Source organism: Typha latifolia, chromosome 5 (genome assembly GCF_019914945.1).
Source record: "Typha latifolia isolate L0001 chromosome 5, TyphaL0001v2, whole genome shotgun sequence".
Lineage (NCBI taxonomy): Eukaryota > Viridiplantae > Streptophyta > Magnoliopsida > Poales > Typhaceae > Typha > Typha latifolia.
In genome coordinates, this window is record NC_133090.1 from 4,873,659 (window position 1) to 4,895,876 (window position 22,218).

A 22,218-nucleotide genomic window follows, 5' to 3' on the forward strand; every position below is an offset into this window, starting at 1 on the left:
GAGGCCTGGCGTTAATGGCGTGGCACCGGTGAGTAAGTGGTGGTGGAAGGATTATGAGTGATGGAATGATTAGGGCTAGTGATAAATAGATTGGAAGAAGGGGGACGAGAGGGCCACCCCTAAGGGACTAGGGTGATTGGCTGGTTGAGGGAGGTTAGAAGTGGCGTCGTCGGGGAATGAGAGAACGAGAGAGAAAAAAACGAAGGAAGCAGGGCAAAAACTCAATTCATCAATAATGACTCCATGGTCGCCATCCACATTTTTAGAGGCTAACCAAACAATTCAAAAATAACCCTAAATAGTATATTTTCGCCGACCGCGTTCGAACGTGCCCGATTGCGTTTGAACGAACATTTTTCACACTACTCTGAATTTGCAAATGCAATGCAGGCGTTCGCAGGCGCGTTCGAACGCGGCGTTTAAATGCACAATTCACACTCTTTGGATGTGAGAAACTGATGCAGGTATTCACAACCGCGTTCGAACGCACTCCACCCACGTTCGAACGCGATATACAGAAAACTTATATTTTTAAGAATTAAACACTAAAATAATAAACAAAGACACACCTAAAGTGTATCCTTGCTCCAGACGACATCAGTGAAGTTCGAAATGTATTAAAACACAATACGAGGATTTTTGGTTATTTTGACATCATTCAGTCAAGTTTAACAAAAAAACTAATAGTTTTAATTTAATTATAAGTACATGGACTAATTTGAAACTTTTTGAAGTACATAAGGTAAAGTAATTTTAGACATAAGTATAGGAGGTAAAATGCATTTAATGCTAAAATTTACTATATAGTTGGCACAATCTAGAAAATAAGATAAAAAAACATGTAGGTATTCTTTGAAGAGAAAGAATTGCTTATATATGAGGGAATTGATATTTTTGTTTATAAAAAATTAAAATAGAGAGAATTCAGCCCACCATTCAATTTTTAAAATTTTTTTGGGCGCGTTTTGTTAATTTGGACATAGAAACTAATGGTCTTATCTTAGTCATAAATACGAGGACTAATTTGAAACTTTTAAAAGTTCATACCCAATAGGCAAATCCCAATTCAGTGGGCTTTTCGATACAATCAAATAGAGTGCTGCAAAGGCGCCATATTCTAGGAGCCCAAATTATGTGATTGAATAAATCTGCCTCTATCTGTTGCGGGTCGATGGCTCTTTCCCCTTCTTCAAACTCCGATTCATATTTTTCATATAGAAATCTCTGATCAACTTCCTTGACCAATAGGGTAGATCAAGAAAACTACGGTAGCAGATGCAACAGGAGTTGAATATGCAATAGCAATTCAAGGACGGATACCCAAAAACTAAGTTCCCACTCAGGACCCATGTAACAAGCTACACCAAGTAAGAAGTGTAGAACAATTAGTTCATAAGGACCACCATTGTATAACCACTCATCAACATATGCTGCTTCCCATATTGGGTAAAAATGCAACCCAATAGCTGCAGAAGTTGGAATAATGGCACCAGAGATAATATTGTTTCCATAAAGTAATGAACCTAAGGCTAAAGTGATATGAGCATAAATATAGGGTGTAAAATATATTTAACACTAGCTTTTTTAAAGTTCTAAGTGGCAATCATGTAAAAATCCGAAAAGTTTGACCACTTAGCTAGCGCAACAAACCTGTTAACCACCGCACCAGACTATGCCCAACCAAGCGCCGTTCTCCTTTAGCTCTCTGGGCCGCAAATCTAACCAAATCCCTTCACTCTTCATCCTGTGTGTGTGTTTCAGCCATGGAGGTAGCCTTCTTCTCTCCCTCGCGTTTCTCGATGGAGGCGCGGGCCCTCTCCCCTTCTCCCTATCTCTCGACGAGCAGCAGAGCCAGAGCGAAGGCTGCCTCGAGCTCTTCTTCTTCTTCTCTTTGCAGCGGCTTCGTCGCTCCTTCCGTCGGAGGAAGCATCCATGGCGACTTCTGTGGTCAGAGGATGAAGATTCCCTCGCTAAGGCCGTCTTCGGTTGGTCGTGGAGGAAAGAGGGGTGTCGTAACCATGGTAATCTTACCATATTAGGCGTCTGTGCATTTTCTCTGATGTCGTCGGATTGAAATTTTCGAGATTTCTTCTGAGATAATTGAGCCAAAAATTATTATTTTTAGTTACTTTGAGGTTTTAGGTATTTGTTGTTGATTATTCTTTTTTTTTCTATTTAAGAGTGTCTACTTTGTTTGTCCATAATCTTGCCAAGACAGTCTAAGATATGAAAATTTAGCCTTATTGGACAAAGGACAAGTCTAGTTAGATGATAGATGTTGCTATATCAACTGACTATCTTTTAGATTTAATTGTCAAATATTGAGTAGATGATGATTGCCATACAAATGGAACAAGTGTGTGCAGTAGTTGAGACCTCTTAACAATGGTATAACAAAAAGGACTTGTAACACTTGATATCTTTCTAGCAAGAACTTAAGAGGCCTTTTCCTTCAATATATACACTAATTATAAGCATGACAGGAAACATATTTTGTGGATGAAGTGATTTTGAGGATTTAAAGGTACTCCTATAAGATCCCTGACTCATATTAGGTCGCTTGCCTGGTGATTATCTATCAGTTCTATATCAAGACTAGGCTCCTCATTGATTCCTCATCAGAACATTCTTTTCTCTGCTGTCTTTGTTAACTTGTTTTCGCATTGTCTTTAATAATTTGTTAATTTGTTATGATGAGATTTCCTTCTAAGAATACAATGGCACAAGCAGTCTTTACCTGCCCTCATTCCAAAAAAGCATGAACATGGATACAGTATGATACGGACATGTGATATGCTAAACATGACAAAATAGATAAATAAAAACATTATATATATATATTATTGATACATCTAAAGAAATATTTTGCTAACTTATAATTTTAATACACAAAAATGCATAATCTATTCATGCGAGAAAATCAGAGTGTGCACAATACTCCAAAGATATCTTAACAAGTTAAACGCTAATACATGACAATACAAGTCAATATTACAAATGGAAATAATTAACATTATTTCCTTTTGCATATTGCATTTATAGGTTGTAAGATTGAAATTACTGCTACGATGGACGGAATAGGCAAATCTGTGATTTTTGCACTAATCTGCACTAACATTAACTTTCTTGGATGCATTAACTTGTGATTTTTGTGTATTACATTTCTGCAGCATATGCAGGAGATTCTGCAGCAGATGATTTCTATTATTAATTTCTGCAACATATGATATATCGTGTCCAAACGTGTCTTGACAGTGCCTGGAAGAGTCCAATGAGTGTTGATGTTCAGCAAATGTCTGACACGGGCACGACATGCTATTTGAAGTGTTCATTCTTCCTAGCCTTGTTCAAAACATGGTTTGCCAAGGCACTTCACCGACACATTTCGCATTTTGGTCCTATCATATCTGAAATTACATCTGAAACTGGTGTCCAACCCAAACAGCCCTAATAATAGTGTTCTTTTAATTATATTTTTAGATTCCGAGTTGGATTTGACTTGAATTCAACTTTTACCTAACCAAATGTCAACCTCATTACATACATGCTATTAGATCTTATGTAATGCATTGAAAAATAAGATAAAGAAGACTATTTATCCAAAGAAGTCCAAAACTGACGCAATGAAACTAGAACTGAACCTGATCGAAATGTTTCATTTTTTAATGGAGTCGAAACATAAGTTGATGACAATCATTTCAAGTGGAACTTGTTTAACAACATGACGCAGGATCATCTCTTCAACCAAATGATAATCATCTTCAAGTGGTCTAGCACATGTCCAAAATATACCTTTGTTAGTGCATCTTGTTCCAAAAGATCATGTGAACATCATTTATTTATTTTCAATGAGATTTAAGCTATCCAATCTAATGGTGCCACATTTGAAATTAGCATGCCTGCTTTGTTAGTGGTTTGTCAGGCGTTTCAATTGGAAAGATTCATATAGGAGACGATCTCCAATAAGGAAAAGAAAACAATCCAAATCTCCACTTGTAATGCTAAACAGACATTTTGTGTGTGGATTGCTTTCAAAACTTGCCTGACCTTGTTTTAAAGAACTTGTTGATAATTTTCTTTTTGAATAAAGATAGGTAATATGTCAAAAATTCAATCATTTAGTCATGTATTCAGTGGTAACATCTTAGTGGAGTCCATACGAGAGTTGGATTGTTCATCATAGAACTTGGTTTAGTCATCTAAGTCATTTTTTTCTGCTATCTGAAGCATTTTAGAAGCATATTGAATAGTTCAAGTAAATTAACTTTTCGATTAAAAATATTCACTAGGTTGATTTTTTCAGCTTTTGTTCTCATCTGAGTATGATAATAATTTCATTGTATATTATGAACTAGTGGTTCTAATTAGATGTAGAAATTATTGGCTGATTTATATGCATTGTAAGTAGGAGTGAAAACGGATCGGATAGTACTCAACCAATATTCGGATCCATATTTTTAGTTCGGATACGGATATTAGACGGATAGCAAAATTTAAAACCATATTCTAACTAAACGGATACGGATAGTTTTCGGATAGAGGATCAGATCTTAAACGGATATTGATTGAATTTAAAATAATTATAATATTTTATTAAGATATAATTAACACAAAATTATTAGGAGTTTTACGACAAATAATTTTTTTGTATGTCAAATTTATAAAATTAGAGAAATTAATCTCTATAAATAATATATAACGTATTATTAGTAACAATATTAATATTTACTATTTAGATAAGCAAACTAAAAACTATAAATCATTTAAAAAAATATGCGGGTAAACGGATATCCGATATCCGTATCCGAATCCAAAAAATATATCCGACCAATATCCGAATCCGTATCTGAATTTTTTTCAAAAATTCTATCCATATCCGAATCCGAATCCGTATCCGAATCGGATAGAAATTTTTTATCCGAATCCGATCCGATCCGAATCGGATCGGATAGCGGGTCGGGTTGGAGTTAATCCGACCCGTTTTCACCCCTAATTGTAGGATTTAAACTATTACTGAAAGTTTTAATTTCTTATTTTCTGAGAAATTTGCCATGGTTAAATATATGATCCACACCTATCTCAATAAGCTTAAGTTCCAAGAAAAAGAACTTCTAGGACTATCCAATTAATACCTGGTTTGGCTTCTAAGTTGTGTTTGGACTTAAAAGTTTTCTTTCTAGGGGTCACGTCAAATATATACACACTCATAATGTCTGGGCTGATGAATGGAATTAAAGATGTGATGATAAGTAAAAATAGTTTTGAAATTATGTATACCACTTATCTTGTGCTCTCTCTACTTTCTTATCTGTTTTCCTCTCCATCTTTCTGCAAAAATATGGATTTCTGTACATTCTTGCCCAATATTTGATCAAGCCAGCCATCACTGAGCATGGCAGTTTCTAATTCGTCCTTGGTTAACATGGAGGACATTTAATGCACCGTAAAGTGGATTTTCTTGAGTATGTCATTGAAGTCAACTCACTATCGTGTATTGAACTATTGCTGATACAAGGTCATCTGGAATTCGTAGAAACACTAGCTCTGATGTATTATAGTTCTATAACAGACTGCACATTTTCTCTGGATCAGTGGGTCATCTGCTGTGGATGAATCATGCGACTTCATATTAGGAGTCATTAATGAAACTGACATTTAATTATTTCTCAACAGGTTATCCCCTTTTTGAGAGGAAATGCATGGGAGCAACCACCTCCAGATTTAGCTTCCTATCTATATAAAAATAGAATTGTGTACTTGGGTATGTCCCTTGTCCCATCAGTGACAGAGTTGATGCTAGCTGAGTTTCTTTATCTTCAATATGAAGATGCCGAAAAGCCCATTTACCTGTACATAAACTCCACTGGTACAACAAAGGTCAGTCTTTTTCACTTCTAGTACATTACACTTTCAAAAAGTTTATATTGACAGTATGCTGGCACAAACAGTGGAAGTATTATGAAGCACCTTGATTTTCTATAATGTAGTCTTTTCCGGGGCGGGGTGGGGGGGTTTAAATGTAGTTTCTTTCACAATATACAAAGAAAAGTAACATTCAAGTCTCAAAAAATTGAGGAAATTGAGGTCACTATGATAATAACTTGTTAGTTTTTGTAATTTCCTCTGTCCAGTGATACAGTATACTTAAAGAAGGCTCCTTTCGGAACGCTATGAGGTGCATACTAAGTGCCTTCAAAACTATAAAACAAGTGGTACTTCTGAGACAAAAGCAACATTGCAATGTGCTTTTTTTCATTTTGACTATAAAACAAGCTGAATCGAATGATAGGATGGTTGCACCATGATTCTTTGTATATTGTCTTCTTGTTTAGACACTCATGCATGATATATCTAATGAGTCAGTCGTTGGGGAAACTTCTTTGATAATTTATATTAGTCCAAAGAGATCACCTACAAAGGAAGGATATATTAGGTACACTGGGCACATCTATAATTGCTCTTTTGGCCGATTAAATTGTATGTGAAAATTATATGCTTTATTAATTGTCTTGTAGTCAAAAGGTTATGGGGGCAAGCACTAACTTGAAGTAGTGTTTAAATCCAGCTGAGTGTTATCTATATTACACCTATACATATATGGAGGCTGGAGTTGGTCTATATACTTTATGTAAAATATTTAACAAAGTTTCAGCACTTTTATGTCCCTTGGTTGTGCTTTGGGATTATAAAACAATTGTTGCAACTTGTAGATAGAGAAAGTAACCTTACTTTTTCTCATCTTTGATGATTTTTCTTTTTGGATCCCTAGGTGTATTCAATGTTTGGGAAAGTGTTAAAACTCTTTTGACAGTTTTAATCATAAGTTTCTAGTCCAACTTTACATACAAACACATATATTGAAATACCAACTACCAAATACACAAGCTCCTCACATGGAAAGTATTCTCGAGGTGCTCACATGACCCGTTGGTTAATATTTTCATATAATATCCAAGATAAGAAGTAAAAAATAAACTAACTAAAGTAAATCCAAAAGTACCATAGGTTGCGATAAGCCTCTAGAATACATATTCATACCATAACTAATAACGAAAAATACCCATAAAGAGGCAACATAAGTACATAACTAATCCAATCATATGTAAATAAAAGAAACTAAATTGAAATCTTCATTTGCTCATCCATGACCTTGATGTCATTTACTAACTAAAATACATATTCTGCTAAAAGGTGGTGAGCATAAAGTTCAGCAATTATTATATACATCTCTATAATCTAAAAGCAGTGTACATCTCTATAATGCAACAAAAATATATCATCCTAAAATGGTAACAACTAACAATATTTATTACCACATGCTCATAAGAATATTAACAATAGTCTATATTAATTAACAACAAAATGAAAGGTAAATAATGCATCATGTCATATGCTTATATAGCTTCAAGATTATAACGTCACCTGCTCTCCTAGAGCATCCCACAAAATAATATCACATACTCCTCTAGAGCATCACACAAGGAAAAAGGATAGCAATCTAGTGGTAATGTCGTCTGTACATGTCTAGTAATATTGTATATGACCAATTATCTATGACCATCATACAAAGGACTCCGGTCATCAGTTCATACTTATCTCACTAATCATCGCACTATACACAAGATCACGAGCCCCCGCTTGGAAAAAATATCCTAATTCTATGTCATCGGATACCGCTCGAGCCATATATCCTATCTCATAATTATCATTTTCAGGATCATCAAGTGTTTGACCTCCACACTTCTATTTGCTCAAACTCGATATACAGTTTATGTAGTTGTTTTCTTAGGCAAGATTTGAAAACTTGGTATCTTGATTTGACATGAGCCATCTGAAGAAACAATACGTATCAACCGTTACCCATTTGAAAAAATAATACATATCAGCTGTATCGGCTGCTTGTATCGAATCATAGAATCATACTTTTTTAATTAAGTAAAATTCTAAACATTATTTAAAAATTCAGGAAAATTTCTAAAAATTTAGAAAATTGACAAGAAAATTTTTATTCACTTATGAAGCTTAAAAACTAAAAAAAAAATATTAATTTACTTAGAACTTTGATAAAAACTGAGTTGGCTCACCTTTATCTTTTCCTCTTTCTATCACTAGCAAGGCAAAAATTGTTTTTTCTAATTTTGTCTTCTCTCTCCCATCTTTTTCCTTCTTTCTATCACTGCCTAGGCAAATTCTTTTTTCTATTTTGTTGTTCCTTTCTTCTCTCTCTCCTTTCTCTTTCTCTTCCTCTCTTACAGCCGCGAGGCAAATATTATTTTTTCTGATTTTGGTATTTCATTTCTTCTCTTCCCCCTCCTCTTTACCTCTCTTTCTCTCTCTTCCTCCCTCTCTCTTATTGTCGCAAGCCAATTTTTACTCTAACCTTTTTTCTCATTTCTTCTCTCTTTCCTTTCTATTTCTCCCCTCTTTCCCTCCCTCTCAATCTTTTCCTCCCTCTCACTCACTCTCCACTCTCTCTGTTGTCTCTCTATCTTGCTCTCTGTTAGAGACTACAAGAGGGAGAGAGATAAGTAGAGAGAAGAAAGAGAAAAAGAGTAGAGAGGGGGCTCATCGGAGTTAGAGAGAGGGTAGACAGAAAAACAAGAGAGATGGGCATCGGAAAGAGGGTGAGAGAATAAGACACCTTGCCAGAGTCTTTTTTTATTGCATTAGTTATTTAATTTTAGAAAAATAAACTTTCTGTAGGTCGTGTTTGAACGCGGAAGGGGGCGTGTTCGAATGCATTTGTGAACGCCTGTATCAGTTCGCAAAAATAGAGAACGCGAAAAATGCATTCGAAAGCTGTCGAGCGCGTTTGAATGTTCGCGTGCGAACGCCTGCATCAGTTCGCATCCACAGAGAATGTCTTTTGTGCGTTCGAACGCGGTCAACTCCGTTCAAACGCGATCGGTGGGAGTCTATTAGAATTAGGGTTAATAATTATTATTTTGGCTTGTTGGCTAGCCTCTATAAAGGTGTGGATGGCAGCCAAAATAATTATGATGAATGAATATTGGTTTCTATCCTTCTCTATCCTCTCTCTAATCTCTCTATTCTAACCTCCTTCCTCCCTCTTCACCAACCAGCCACCTCTACCGTTGGCAAAGTCTCATCTATCTTCTAACCTTTCACGTATGTCGAATCCTCCCTCCTTCTTGGGATCTCGGCTACTTCTCCCCATTCGTCTCCATCTCCTAAACTACATCAACCATCCACCCTCATCTCCATTATTATCCATAACCCTATCATCCACTCCACCCATCACCACCACCATCACCCCCACTCTAGTGTATTTTTGTCCCAGTTGCAGTTTGAATCTGTGAATGGCGTAAATACGAAAAACGTAGATTAGGAAGTTACGGATCGATCAACCTTGGTTTCATAATTTTCTAACTACGGGAGAATATTTGGTGAATATTTTTCCTTGGTTGCGCGGACTGCTTCCTGCAATCAATCTAGATCTTGAAGGGATCGTTCCGTAACCTATTAGAGAAGAAAAGAAAAAAAAATACTAACTCGATGTCGCCGAACGTCGAGATCGCCAAATCTTGATCGAAGGATGTCGAGGTCATCAGGATTTGCATCGAGCGTCGCTGATCAGGAGGGAGAGAGAGAGAGAAACGAGAGAGAGAAGAGATAGAGGGCATCAAATAATTGATGTCTCTGGGTCGGATCCGACCATTTCAAAAGGGCAAACCTCGGCTGATTCTGTTCCGATACGAATCGAGTAATGGCTGAAATTTGGAACCATGCTCCTAGGACTAACGATTTCAAGTGTAGACCAATTATTTATAAATACTATATATATACACTCTGTTGTTAACCTGAACTAATTATTTTGCAATAAGTGCAAGTGATTTAGTGCCTAACATCATGTAGGGCACGATCAAAATAACTAAGGGACATAATGTATAAAACACGTATTCTATCATCATAAAAATACTAATGCATAATACTAACAAAAAAGATACATGAATATAAATGTCAAAATATTTCTACAGTACCAGAATACTAACATAATCACAATATGAGTACACTACTTTTAAACTATAGAGGATTCACTTGCTTGACAATATTTTCGGGCTGCGACAAACTCTCCTCAAATGTCGGGCTCATCTTGCATCTCAAGATCGATTAGGTCCGATAGAAGTCTTATAATTATTTGTCTAAGTCCTAATTAATAATATTGATCTGCACCATTATCGTAAGTAGTTATTATTAATACAGTTTCTTTAATCAATGATATTAATTAAAGTGTCACTGCAATAATTATAATAAAATCATACCCTACAATTTCCTAATAATTAATATTTATTGTGTTAATATATTATCTACTAAATAAATATATAATTCTAAAAATTAAAAGAGAAACAATTAACAAAGAAAAAATTATTATGTTAAGTGGGCTGTGGGCCACCTAGCGGCCCACACAAAACCCAATGGGGGGTAGAGTGGGCTGCAAGCCTACCCGCAGTCTAAACAACTAGGTGTGGGTTGGGTCCATAGGCTATTGTGTTCCTCCTCTTCTTCCTAGAGAAGAACCAAGGTATAACAAAAATGCCAAAAACTCTGTAGAGACAAGGGAGGTTGGTATGATTCCAACAAATAGGAGTCAAAATGAATGCTTTGATTTAAGGTACTCTTAGTAGGGGCCACTGAGGCTAGGTGAGCCATTCTCCTTGGTTGGCGGCCAAGTAGATAACCCATATGGACAACCGAAACATGAGGGTCTTCCTAAATGGTATTAAACAATTCCTCGCGAAGAGAGAAATGTGGCGTAGTAGAAAGACATGATCGAAGATGATGGCGATGGTTGGAGGCGAGTCGGAAACTCGATGGTGGTGGTGGTGGGAGGATACATGGTGTAGCATTCCCGAAAACTTGGACACCCCATCAAGGGTACCCATGGGATGAGAAGTGAAGCTTCTCGGACTAGCACGACACTGAACCAAGAGCGTCGGCCAATAGATTTCTCGGATAGACAAATCACAAAAATGGTAATTTACAACTATCTAAGAAACTAAAATGAAATTAAATTTAATGGGGAGAGATTACTGACCGGTGGTTCGGACGGAAGGTTGGTTTGCTCCAACGATGCTCCGACGGTGAACATGATACATCGGACACCTCGGTGGAGGGGAAAACATAAACATAAAAAAGTGGGGAGAATATGGAAACAACGGGCAAAGGGATAGTGAGAACTAGAAGGGCGACAAAGGGTTTGAACACGTGAGGGACCTAGGTTTTGGATTGTTGATCTATCTCCCTCATGATTGTGGCGAGATTTCTGTGGGTTGAGCCCTTTCATATTGCCTATACATGTGTGCCTCTGTTTTTCTTTTAAGGGTGTTACATATATATTTATATGTTTGTAGGTATGGGATAGACCACAAACTTTGTATTAAAATATATGGAAAAGATTTAACTCTTTCGTGACCATTTTGTAGCCACTTTGGTGTAAAGTAATAACAATCCCAAGACATTGACCATACGGGCCGACACAAATGTCAAATCATAGAGTTTATTGGTCTTAATATCATATTTGAGTCAATTCTACCTAGAATTAAGTTAATTTGGCTCATGTTCTATTTTTCAATCATTATTTGAGTTATTCTTAAGTATTATCCTATCTTTGTGTTTGGATGGTACTGAAATAGGGTAGGTCTCTCTTGGCTGAACCAATTTATGCATTTAGGTTAGCTAAAGAGTTCTCATCTAGTGCTTATTAAAGACAGGGTCAATTCATGAAATAAAAAAGAGCACTCTTCTTATTCTTCTCCTTCACGTGATGCATCAATTGATGTGAGGCAAATCTCTAGCACAACTCCTACGAGCTAGAGTGAGTTTGGTAGCTACCAGTACTTCTTTTCCTCACTTTGTCTTCTCTTCTCCTTTTCTTTTCTTCTATTTACTGTTATTTCTTGCAGTCACCTCATAAGAAAGGCCTTTTTTAAACCTTAAACTTCATTCTATATCTAGATCACCAAAACCTTGAACCTAGACGTTATGCCTCTACCATTTATTTTGGACTCTATTCTCTATATTTTAATCTTTAAAACACGTCCTCCACAACTGAACTCCTAAAACCCACATTTCTCTGCTCAAAGGACAGAACATGAAACACTGCATTCCTAGACACTCCATCAATGGCAACCTACACATGCAGCTGAGCACTTCTAATATCTGTTTAATTTCCTCCGAGACTTCCATAATTTCAAATGAGTCAGAGATCAGATTTTAGTCTTAAAGCCATATTGTAGCTTACTTTCTTGGTCCCATCTGCAGAAAATTTGCAAATAGTTGTGAAACAGTTCTGTACAGTGCAGATTTTCAGTCTCTTGATGTCTAAACCTAGCCATTTTCAGACTTTACTGTCCATTAGGAAATACATCAAAACAGCACTATTAAGTTCTAGTTGCTGTCCTGAGCCCTTCTTTGCTGATTCAAGGTTCTACCTATCCTATATTAGTTGGAATCAAAGTTATAAGCTCCAACATCACACATCGATGGCTAAAGAATTGTTAAAACTTTTTCCCAAGTTTTAAAATAAAATTTGTTGTTTTAGTAATGCAAAACGTGGTAGAGAGAACGAGACGAAGGGAGAAATAAAGGGAGAAAAGGAATGGGGTTTCACACCAATTTTCTCTAAGGAGTCAAGTCAAATAATCTTCATTAACCTCAAAAGAAAATAAAACTGGTCTATATATAGAGCTATAATGAAAATAAGCAAAAAACACCTTAAATAGGAAATAAGCAAAAGACACCTTAAATAAGAAATAAACAAAAGACACCCTAAATAAATAAAAATAGAAAATTGATCATAACCATATCCCTATAGGGGAGATCATCAACTGTCGGCGCCTCCTACACTAGTACACACGCCATCGTGCCTATCAGTGATGTTCGCATTATTCTCCCCGGGTGGGAGAGAACTGACTCTGTCGAATGTGCTGCTCTTATACTACTCTAAAATATCAAGATGATGCCTCTCTAAATCATGGCGATCAAGCCATGTGTCATCAGATGTTAGTCGTCCTTTCCAATGTACTAGATACCGTTGGGTTCCACATCTAGTTGAAATAATCTCATCATCTAAAATTTTATCAATTCTGTCTGCTGTGTTGAGTGGCATGTTGGAAAGTGGAGGTAAAGAGACTCATAAATAGGTTAATTGGTACGCTCACTAGCTAGTGAGTTATTTGGGATAAAATCTGGATCTTTATAAGCTACTAGATCCTCAATATTAGAAGTAGAATTGATGCCGAGATCATTTTGTAGATTTAGAACATAAGCATTATCATTGATTTTCCTAAGAAATTTAGAAGGTTCAACACTTCGTGCATGCAACTTTTTGATAGTTCTAGGAGGGAACTGTTCTGGACGTATCCGGACTATCATAGTCTCCAACATTAAATTCCTTGAATTTCCTTCTTAGATCAGCTCGAATTTTATAATTGGCATTATTTTGAGCAATTCTATTACTAATTTTTTTATGCAAGTTATGAATATGTGATGTGAATGCAGATGCAAACTCTGACAACCTATGATAATGTGTCATAGGAATGAGATTTTTAGATTGTCTAGGTTTATAACTATAAACTAAATCAATTGGACTTAGACCTATTGACTATTAACAAAATTAGTATATGCAAATTTAGCGGTTAATAGTTTTTGATTCTAATTCCTTAGATTTTCGCCGACAAGAGTCCTTAGTAGGTTCCCTAAACTTCTATTTATTACTTCAATTTGCCTGTCAGTTTGTGGGTGGAATGTAGTTAAATACTGAAGCTTGGTTTGATGCAGAACAACTTCTGGATTGTAGATTTGAGAACAAGTAGGAAAAAAATAACCAAACCTGGAGAATCCACCAACTGGGGTGTTAGAATCCACCGACGTTAGAATCCACCAACAAGCACTCAATATATGAAAACTCTCAAAATATTTATTACCCAATAAAAGAGGATTACAAGCCTTTATATAGGCAAAACAAAGCAAAAAACAAAAAGACGAGAATAGCCCTATAAAGCTAGTCAAAATCCTTGTTAAACTAAAGGGCCACGGGTGCAGCCCTCTTGTGTCTACGGAAATAAATGTGACGAATAGTGGTGTCCACACTATGGTTCCCATTTTATGCCATAGGGTTTTCCAAAAATAGCTAGTGAATTTCACATCCCTATCTGACACAATAGTTTTTGGGAGCCCGTGTAGTTTAACGATTTAATCAAAATACAGTTTCGCAACTTGAAAGGCATCAAAAGTTTGAGAACAAGGTAAAAGGTGGGCTATTTTGGAAAATCAATCTACTACTACAAAAATGGAATCATGCTTTCGAGTAGTTTTTGGAAGTCAAAGTACAAAGTCTATACTAATATCCTGCCAAGGATAGTTAGGAACAGGTAAATGTGTGTACAATCCCGTATTTTGCTTTCGTTGCTTAGTGAGTTGACATGTGGGCATCTACTATTAAGTCTCATAACATCTTTCTTAAGGCTTGGCCAGAAAAATTGATATTTTGTAGCTTCAATAGTTTTTGCATGCCCAAAATGTCCTGCTAGATCTCCAACATGCAATTCCCAAATTAAAAACTCCCTTAACGAAGTGCTGGAAATGCATAATTGTCGAGATTTAAATAGATAACCATCATGCAAGATGAAACTATCTATTTTTCGAGTCATTCCATTGCTCAGTGCTGCCTCCAGCATCTATCGCAATCCTTTCGGCCTCCCCACCGCCGGCAACTGCCCCAAACATTGCCGCCAACACCACGCTTGTGTTGCTACCACTCGTTGGTGCTGAAGGAAGGAAACTACAACAAGTAATTATATAGCCATCCTACAAGATGAAACCATCTATTTCTCGAGTCATTCGGTTGCTTAACAAATTGTAAATTTCATGAAAATTCAGACACGATTCATATCCAGTTTTGATTTTATCAAAACCTATTACTTCCGCATTTATTTTTTAAAGAAAGATCATGCAACAACTCTGTGCATCGGCAATTTTGTTCTTCGCTCTAGATTTTTGTTGCAAGGTCTACGTATAATCTTGGAGAAATTCAAACCATTTGTCATGTCTAACGTTAAGCTTCTTCTAGGAGTTAATGTAATGAAGAGTCTCATAGTTAGAAAAGATTAGGAATTCTTGTGGGAGCAAATAATGCCTCCAGTGACGAAAAAGATTGAACCACAACATGAATTTCTTATCATAAGTGGTATACCGCTGCTTGGTTTCATTCAGTTTCTCACTAAAGTAGGCAATCAGATAATCTTCTTGGCTCAAGATTCCACCTATACCAATTCTAGAAGCATCACATGCGACTTCAAAAACTTTAGTAAAATCGGGGAGTGAGCTCCTACCATTTTTCTCTTGATTTTGGGAAAAGCTTTGGTGGCAATCGTTGACCACTCAAATTCATTCTTCTTGAGGCATTTTGTTATTGGGGCCATAATGGTACTAAACCCTCTAATGAACTGACGATAGAAGATAGCGAGCCCATGAAAACTTCTTACATCTCTTATAGTACGGGGCTCAAGCCATTCATTAATAACTTTGACCTTATCAGGGTCAGTAGAGATTCTTTCGGACGAAACAATGAAACTCAAGAAAACAACTTTATTTGTCAAAAAGGTACATTTCTTAGAGTTTGCATACAATTGCTTTTTCCTCAAAACAACGTTGACTTGACGAAGATGATCTATGTGTTGCTCCTGAGATCAATTGTAGATAAGGATGTTATCAAAGTATACGACTAAAATTAAACCCATAAAGGGTCGTAATACTTGAGTCATCATTCTCATAAAAGTACTCGGAACATTAGTCAAGCCAAAAGGCATGACCATCCATTCATATAACTTATCTTTCGTTTAAAACGCAGTCTTCCATTCATCGCTAGGGCACATGCAAATTTGGTGATAGCCATTTTTTAAATCTATCTTTGAAAAGATTATGGATCCTACCATCATATCTAGCATGTTATCCAAGTGAGGAATGGGAAAATGGTATTTTACCGTTATTCAATTAATGGTGCGACTATCGATACACATGCATCAAATTCTATATTTTTTCGACGTTAACAATGTAAGAACCGCGCAAGGGCTTAGGCTTTCCATCAAAAAATCTTTTCTCAATAGCTCGTCAACTTGCTGTTTAAGTTCAGTGTGTCCAGTTGGAGTAAGTCAGTAATAAGGCAAGTTAGGAAGAGATGCACTCGGGATGAGATCAAAGAATCCTGGATGTCTCACATTGGTGGTAATTTATCCGGGAGATCCTTAGGAAAACATCCGAGAATTCCTTAATCACGGGAGTGACCTCAAGATGAATCAATTCATTAGGCTCATTCAGGTTATCTCGAGCAGCAAGAAGCAGAATAGGAGTTCCTTTACTCATCTCATGCTCAATGTTTCGAGCACTAATCAAGCTGATTTTACTATCAGGCTGGATGAAATTAAACTTCTTTTCAACATTGCCATTTCTAGGCTGTGAGGGAAGAATTTTGATCTTCTTACCCTTGTGTTCAAATATATAGATATTTGAATGATCATAAATATGAACATTATTATCAAATAGCCAAAGTCTTTTAAGGATAACTTGACCCACGTCCATGGTTAAAACATCGCATCAGATCTTATCCTTATAAGCGTGAATTCTATTAGGACCAAACAATGATCTTTTATCTCTAGCGTGGTTGAGTTGATCCACGAAACCTTGTGGAAGATGGAGCTACACCTCCAAACTATAGTTAAATAATGGTAGTTAGTAATTTATTCTCATAATATTGAATTGTATTGTCATATATTAGCATTATCATTTGACTTGTTGTGATATCTTTGTGGTATTGTGCATACTTTTTTTTCTCTCATGAATAGTTTGGCATGTTATGTATTTATATTATAAGTTAGAAAAATATTTCTTCAAATTTATTATATATATAATGCTTTAATTTATTTATTTTCTCATGTTCTAAACATGTTGTGTCTTATTTTTTTCAAGATTTGTTGTATCTTCATGTTCATATTATGTCGTATCCATGTCCCTCATCTATGTCCATGCTTCTTAGGTAAGGATTTGACACAATTAGCTTTAGCAAGTTTGGCTTTTAATTTCTTCAAACTGGTAATAATTTAAAGGATTATCAGAAAGAGATCTTTTTAATGTCTTGCCCTCTTCTACCGTTCTTTCATTTTTACCAGTCATATCATATATTTGGAGTCCTATAATTTTTCAGTGTATAGAAATTGTGCATTGTTGACCTGTGTGTCTTTTGGCTTGAGACCCATGCCAAACCTATAACTGCATTAATAATTAGCTTCTATCCAATATTTAGAAATTAATATATTCCAAATCTCTGCTGCTTTGATGTCTTAACCTTGGGCTCCTTGTTTTCAAAATTTTACAGTTGATACTTAATTCTGATGAACCTAGATCATCCCTGTAATTTATTGGAAACCTTCTGAGTAGAAGGAAAATAAAAAACTATAGATAGATCATGCTTCTTTTATTTTTATAAGTCTGTTAAAGGAGCCAGGGTGGTTACAATTTAAAGATTTTGGAAATCACTGAACAATCTTAAGCAATTGTGGTTATAAATGGATAACAGACTGAAGCACCCATGATTTCTGTTGGACGTCACATTTAGTGTTCAGTGTCATATGTGAATACTGCAATGCTTCACTCTGCATAGTGTATGGTTAAGTTATCCTTAATTCTTTGTCCTTTTCTTCTAGAATTTATTACTGCTATTTATGATGTTGATGTTTTCTCCACCCTCAGGGAGGTGAGAAATTGGGCTATGAGACGGAGGCTTTCGCAATCTATGATGTTATGAGGTTTTATTATATACTTATTACTGGATTCTTTCAGTGAATGTAACTTTTCTTCTATCTTATCACTTTGATATTGCAAATATTTAGTGTACTTTGTCTGACTGGACAAATAGTTAACATTTGCTTTTAGGAAAAAATAATGTTTCCTGGCTTAAAAGATATAAAGGCCCAAATTTTTATAAATTTTCAAGCAGTGCAGGTTGGTTATCTCTCTATAAGAGGAAGGGACAGCTAGAAAGTAGAGAGCTCTGCTTATGTGTTTGGTGTAATTAATTTGTGCTCCAAATGATTTAGTCATTTTGATATATGTGTTCTATATGCTAACATATTTCAATTGATCTCTTCCATTCAAAATAATGAATACTTGTCCAAATAAATAAGAGAATTATGAATGCTGATAAGAACCAAGTTGTTCATTTAGTTCCAATGATATTTTGTGCTGGGTGAACTTCGGCATTGGTTAACTATTCCTAATTTAATGCCTCAGTGAAAATCTATGCTATGTAATTGACTGCTTTGCAAATGCAGACTGGTATATTCTATTTTCCTCGATAAAGAGCATCTAAAGTACACCATGGTAACATAGTTTGCTATCGATATTATCTACACATGAAGAATATAGTGTTCATGTTGTTGACTCATTCATCTGTGTATTTATTTACTTGACATTATTCGCAACTGTGGAATTTGTAGTTTCAATTGGTGCTAATGAAACAAGAATATAGCGTGAAACAATAAAACTGCTGAAGCTGAATTCATTTTTATTTTTTCTGGCCTGATGGAAGAGAAAGAATAATGCACTATAAATATATCCATAAATGCTTGAATAATCCGTTTCAAATATCTTCTCAATGTCCGAAACAGATAACTTATGCACGTTTCCATGCCACATTCTGTTTCTGATAGGTATTGGGGATTCATGGTCAAGAACATGAGCAACAATGAAAGAAAAGGAGGCACTTAGAATTTAATGCATTACATGATTTTCTTTCTTCTTCTTCGAGTTCATAGGACTTTAGAGAATAGATATATCAATTATATTGTAAAGTAATTGTCCTGATTCACATTTTTGTTTGTCTTCTTGGATTCATATGGTCTTTCCTTAAATTTGTAATTTAATTAACATGCTGCTTCATGCTAAGTGCTGGATTGAGAGCTAATCTATATAAGAGAGCATATGATTCCAACCAGACCATACATTTAAGACTTGATTTGTCTCTTCTTGGTTACCTACTAACTACAAGAGAAAAGAGAATTAAAGACTGAAATGTTCTTTATTATTTAAATGTATGATGAGTAAAAGGATTTTGCTATTTTCCTGAAGTAGAAGTAAGGTTCTCTGACTTTTAATGCAGAGCTCTTGTTGTTTTCCGTATAAAGTGGTAAACTTTGTACACATTCACCAGAAAAGTCACTCATGGCATTAGAGACGCCATCTATACTGATGTGTCTATGGTTAGGATTACATAATCCTTTCAGAACTGTTGAATTGAAGGTCTAATTGTATTTTAGACAAGTGAAGAAATTGTTCTTATTTGAACCAGGCATGTGATTACTTTTACTGTTCAGATAAGGAGTGTTTAGTAGTGTCATTTATATGCTTTTGCTTCTGTTGGTTTTTTTTTCTTTAGTCTTGGTTGTTTTCATTCTCAAATTTCATGCCTCTATAAACAAACTATTAAAAAATCATGTCGTTTAATACCTCTATATTCATCATATGCCCTTATATAGTCTTTTTCCATTGCTTCCAATGCTGTTCTCAACTTGGCGATGGGCCATGCTTTTGATCCAACCCTATGCAGAGTAATGTCCAAGCTTTTATATCAAGGAAAACTGATGTATTTCCTGCAAAATTTAGGTATGTCAAACCACCTATTTTCACACTTTGTGTTGGCAATGCATGGGGAGAAGCTGCGCTACTATTAGCTGCTGGTGCTGAAGGCAACCGTGCTGCGCTCCCATCATCAACAATAATGATGAAACAGGTTTTACTTTGTGTGCATAGTTTGCAATCTGTTATATAATTTAAACATATTGTGCATAGTGTGAGATTGCATCGAAGTATGACAATAAAGGAGCTTAATTTTCATTTTTTTCATCTGCAGCCAATTGCTAGGTTTCAAGGTCAGGCGACAGATGTTGAAATTGCAAGGAAAGAAATTAAAAATGTGAAGGCGGAATTGGTATGTCTTCTTTTCCACTGTTATAAAATGGAACTCTTTGGATGGTTGATTTCTTATTTTTCGGATTCCAAACAGTGTCTTTGGATGTATTTCACAATAATGTGGTGCAAGTCCATTCCTCTATATGGATAAGACAGAATAAAATAAATAAAAATGGACTGCAATGATGATCACATCATAAACTTGAAATATGAACCTCTCTAAGAGTCATGCTTTCACTTGCAGCTCTCTTTCTCCTACAATATTATTTTAAAATGAAAGACAGCATGCATTATTCATGTCACGACAGTAGATTTTAATTGTTACAATTGCTTATTGTACACCTACTTATTTAGCTTGAGCATATCCAATTATTCTGTATGACAGAGAAATGCAAGCCAATATTATTTCACAACACAGGATCTTAGAAGTATGTGATAGTTTTTCCTCCCCTATTATCTAAGATATGTTTGCTGATATTTCCTGAAATTCTGATTGAATGTGATGCTGCTTAAAAGGAAAAATGTTATCAGCTTTATTTTTGTGATTCTCAATAAATGCAGCCTGTTTTCAGTCATATTGCACATATTCTCTAGTGATATAAGAAAATCTAGATCTCATTGAATCAGCCATGTGAATTTATTGAGGGCTATTGCAACCTTTAAATGCTGTGTAAAACGTCATGAAACAACAACGTGGGTCACAAACAACTATCAGATGACTAGAGGAATAATGTAGGTAAACCTTTTCATGTCTACATTGCATTCATGAAATTGACTTGGTTTTATGCTTTCCATGTTGTTCTTTGCTCGAGCTGCATTCCATTCATGAAACTGACTTGGTTTTATGCTTTCCATGTTCTTTGCTCGAACTGCATTCCATTCATGAGACTGACTTGGTTTTCTGCCTTTCAGGTTGCCCTTTACTCGAAGCATATTGGCAAACCACCTGAGCAGATTGAGGAAGACATCAGACGTCCCAAGTACTTCAGTCCTAGCGAAGCAGTTGAATATGGCATCATTGATAAGGTACATTCCAGTCAAAGAAAACTGTTTTCTGTCCCAAGAAAGGGAAAAATTATGCTAACCTCCTCATGCTCTGCAGGTACTGTATAATGAAAGAGGCAGAGAAGATCGTAGTGTTGTTTCAGACCTTAAAAGAGCTCAACTTATTTAAACTTCTGTAGGCAAACTGAATATATTTATTACTTTTAGATCTGTATTTTATGATAGATTAGTAAGTTTATGGAACTTTTCCACATTTTAGTCACATTTGATCAAAATATTTGTGACATATCAGTTCTATTAAAATCATGTTTAAATTCAAACTTCCTTGTCTTGTTCTTGCTCTTACATATTACTCAATCAGTTCCATATATATAGACACCTTGTGATACTAAAACAGTAGAAATATACCTCGGGCACTTACAGGCGTCCACAAGATATCCCTTTACCAAATTCTACAGATGTCCTGATGCACAGGGCCCCGTCTAAAAGAGTCAAAATATTCATTTTCCCAAGAGAAGCAAAGCAGTGTGCAGGTAATTTGCTCTTGTAAATTGGTCACCAGCTCTGGTGGCTAGCTCACTAGATGCACAAAATTTTAGAGGAGAGATTACGAGTGAGTCGGAGGAGAAGATTTGGGGAATGGGCGGTCCACCTCTTTTGGCGAAGCCGTCAAGGGGTAAGGAACGGCGTAATGACGTCTGGGCAGTGGGAAAGGGAAGCTCCTTTCATTGCCCCGATAGGAGCTGGATAATTTTCAATTGATAGAGAGTTTTTTTTATAAGGTCTCCACTATGAGTAAATTTTCCTAGTATCCTTTCAAGTCTCCACTATGAGTAAATTTTCCTAATATCCTATTAAAATACTTCGGTCATGAATTATCGGTGGAGCGCTTCCCATTGGCCGTGGACCCCGCGACGGCGAGCGCGAGCTGGTGTAGTGTTGAGAAAATTTGTAGAGTGGAATTAAAATAGAATTATGGGTTGATAACGTAAGATGCATATAGCTTTCTTCAAGATAGTAATTAAAATATAGTGCCTACAGTATCACGTTCCCAAAGACTATTTTTAAGGAAATTGATGACTAATCACCAACTCAAAGAAAGTTTCAAATCAATGATTTTATATGAAGATAGGAGATCAAAGAATATTAATATTACTACTCTTATATGAAGATAGGGTTGAAATAGGCATTTTCTTGTAATAAGACATTAATCATTTAAAATGACATATT

The 22,218-nt window shown here is 35.8% G+C and overlaps 1 protein-coding gene across 1 annotated transcript; it reads left to right on the plus strand.

The window, feature by feature from the left end:
- The first annotated feature begins 1,664 nt into the window (after positions 1-1,664).
- On the plus strand, positions 1,665-21,308 carry LOC140789344 (ATP-dependent Clp protease proteolytic subunit-related protein 4, chloroplastic). Its single transcript, XM_073139009.1, has 7 exons — positions 1,665-2,021; positions 5,674-5,877; positions 17,767-17,822; positions 19,678-19,804; positions 19,925-20,002; positions 20,896-21,009; positions 21,086-21,308. Exons 1-7 carry the CDS (start codon positions 1,764-1,766, stop codon positions 21,155-21,157), a joined length of 909 nt encoding a protein of 302 aa, XP_072995110.1. The 5' UTR covers positions 1,665-1,763; the 3' UTR covers positions 21,158-21,308.
- Positions 21,309-22,218: the final 910 nt, after the last annotated feature.

Coding starts and splice junctions, on each gene's coding strand:
- LOC140789344 (XM_073139009.1), top strand. CDS start 1,764: ATGGAGGTAGCCTTCTTCTCTCCCTCGCGTTTCTCGATGGAGGCGCGG. Junction 19,805..19,924: donor CAACAATAATGATGAAACAG/GTTTTACTTTGT, acceptor TTTCATCTGCAG/CCAATTGCTAGGTTTCAAGG. Junction 20,003..20,895: donor AAAATGTGAAGGCGGAATTG/GTATGTCTTCTT, acceptor TCTGCCTTTCAG/GTTGCCCTTTACTCGAAGCA.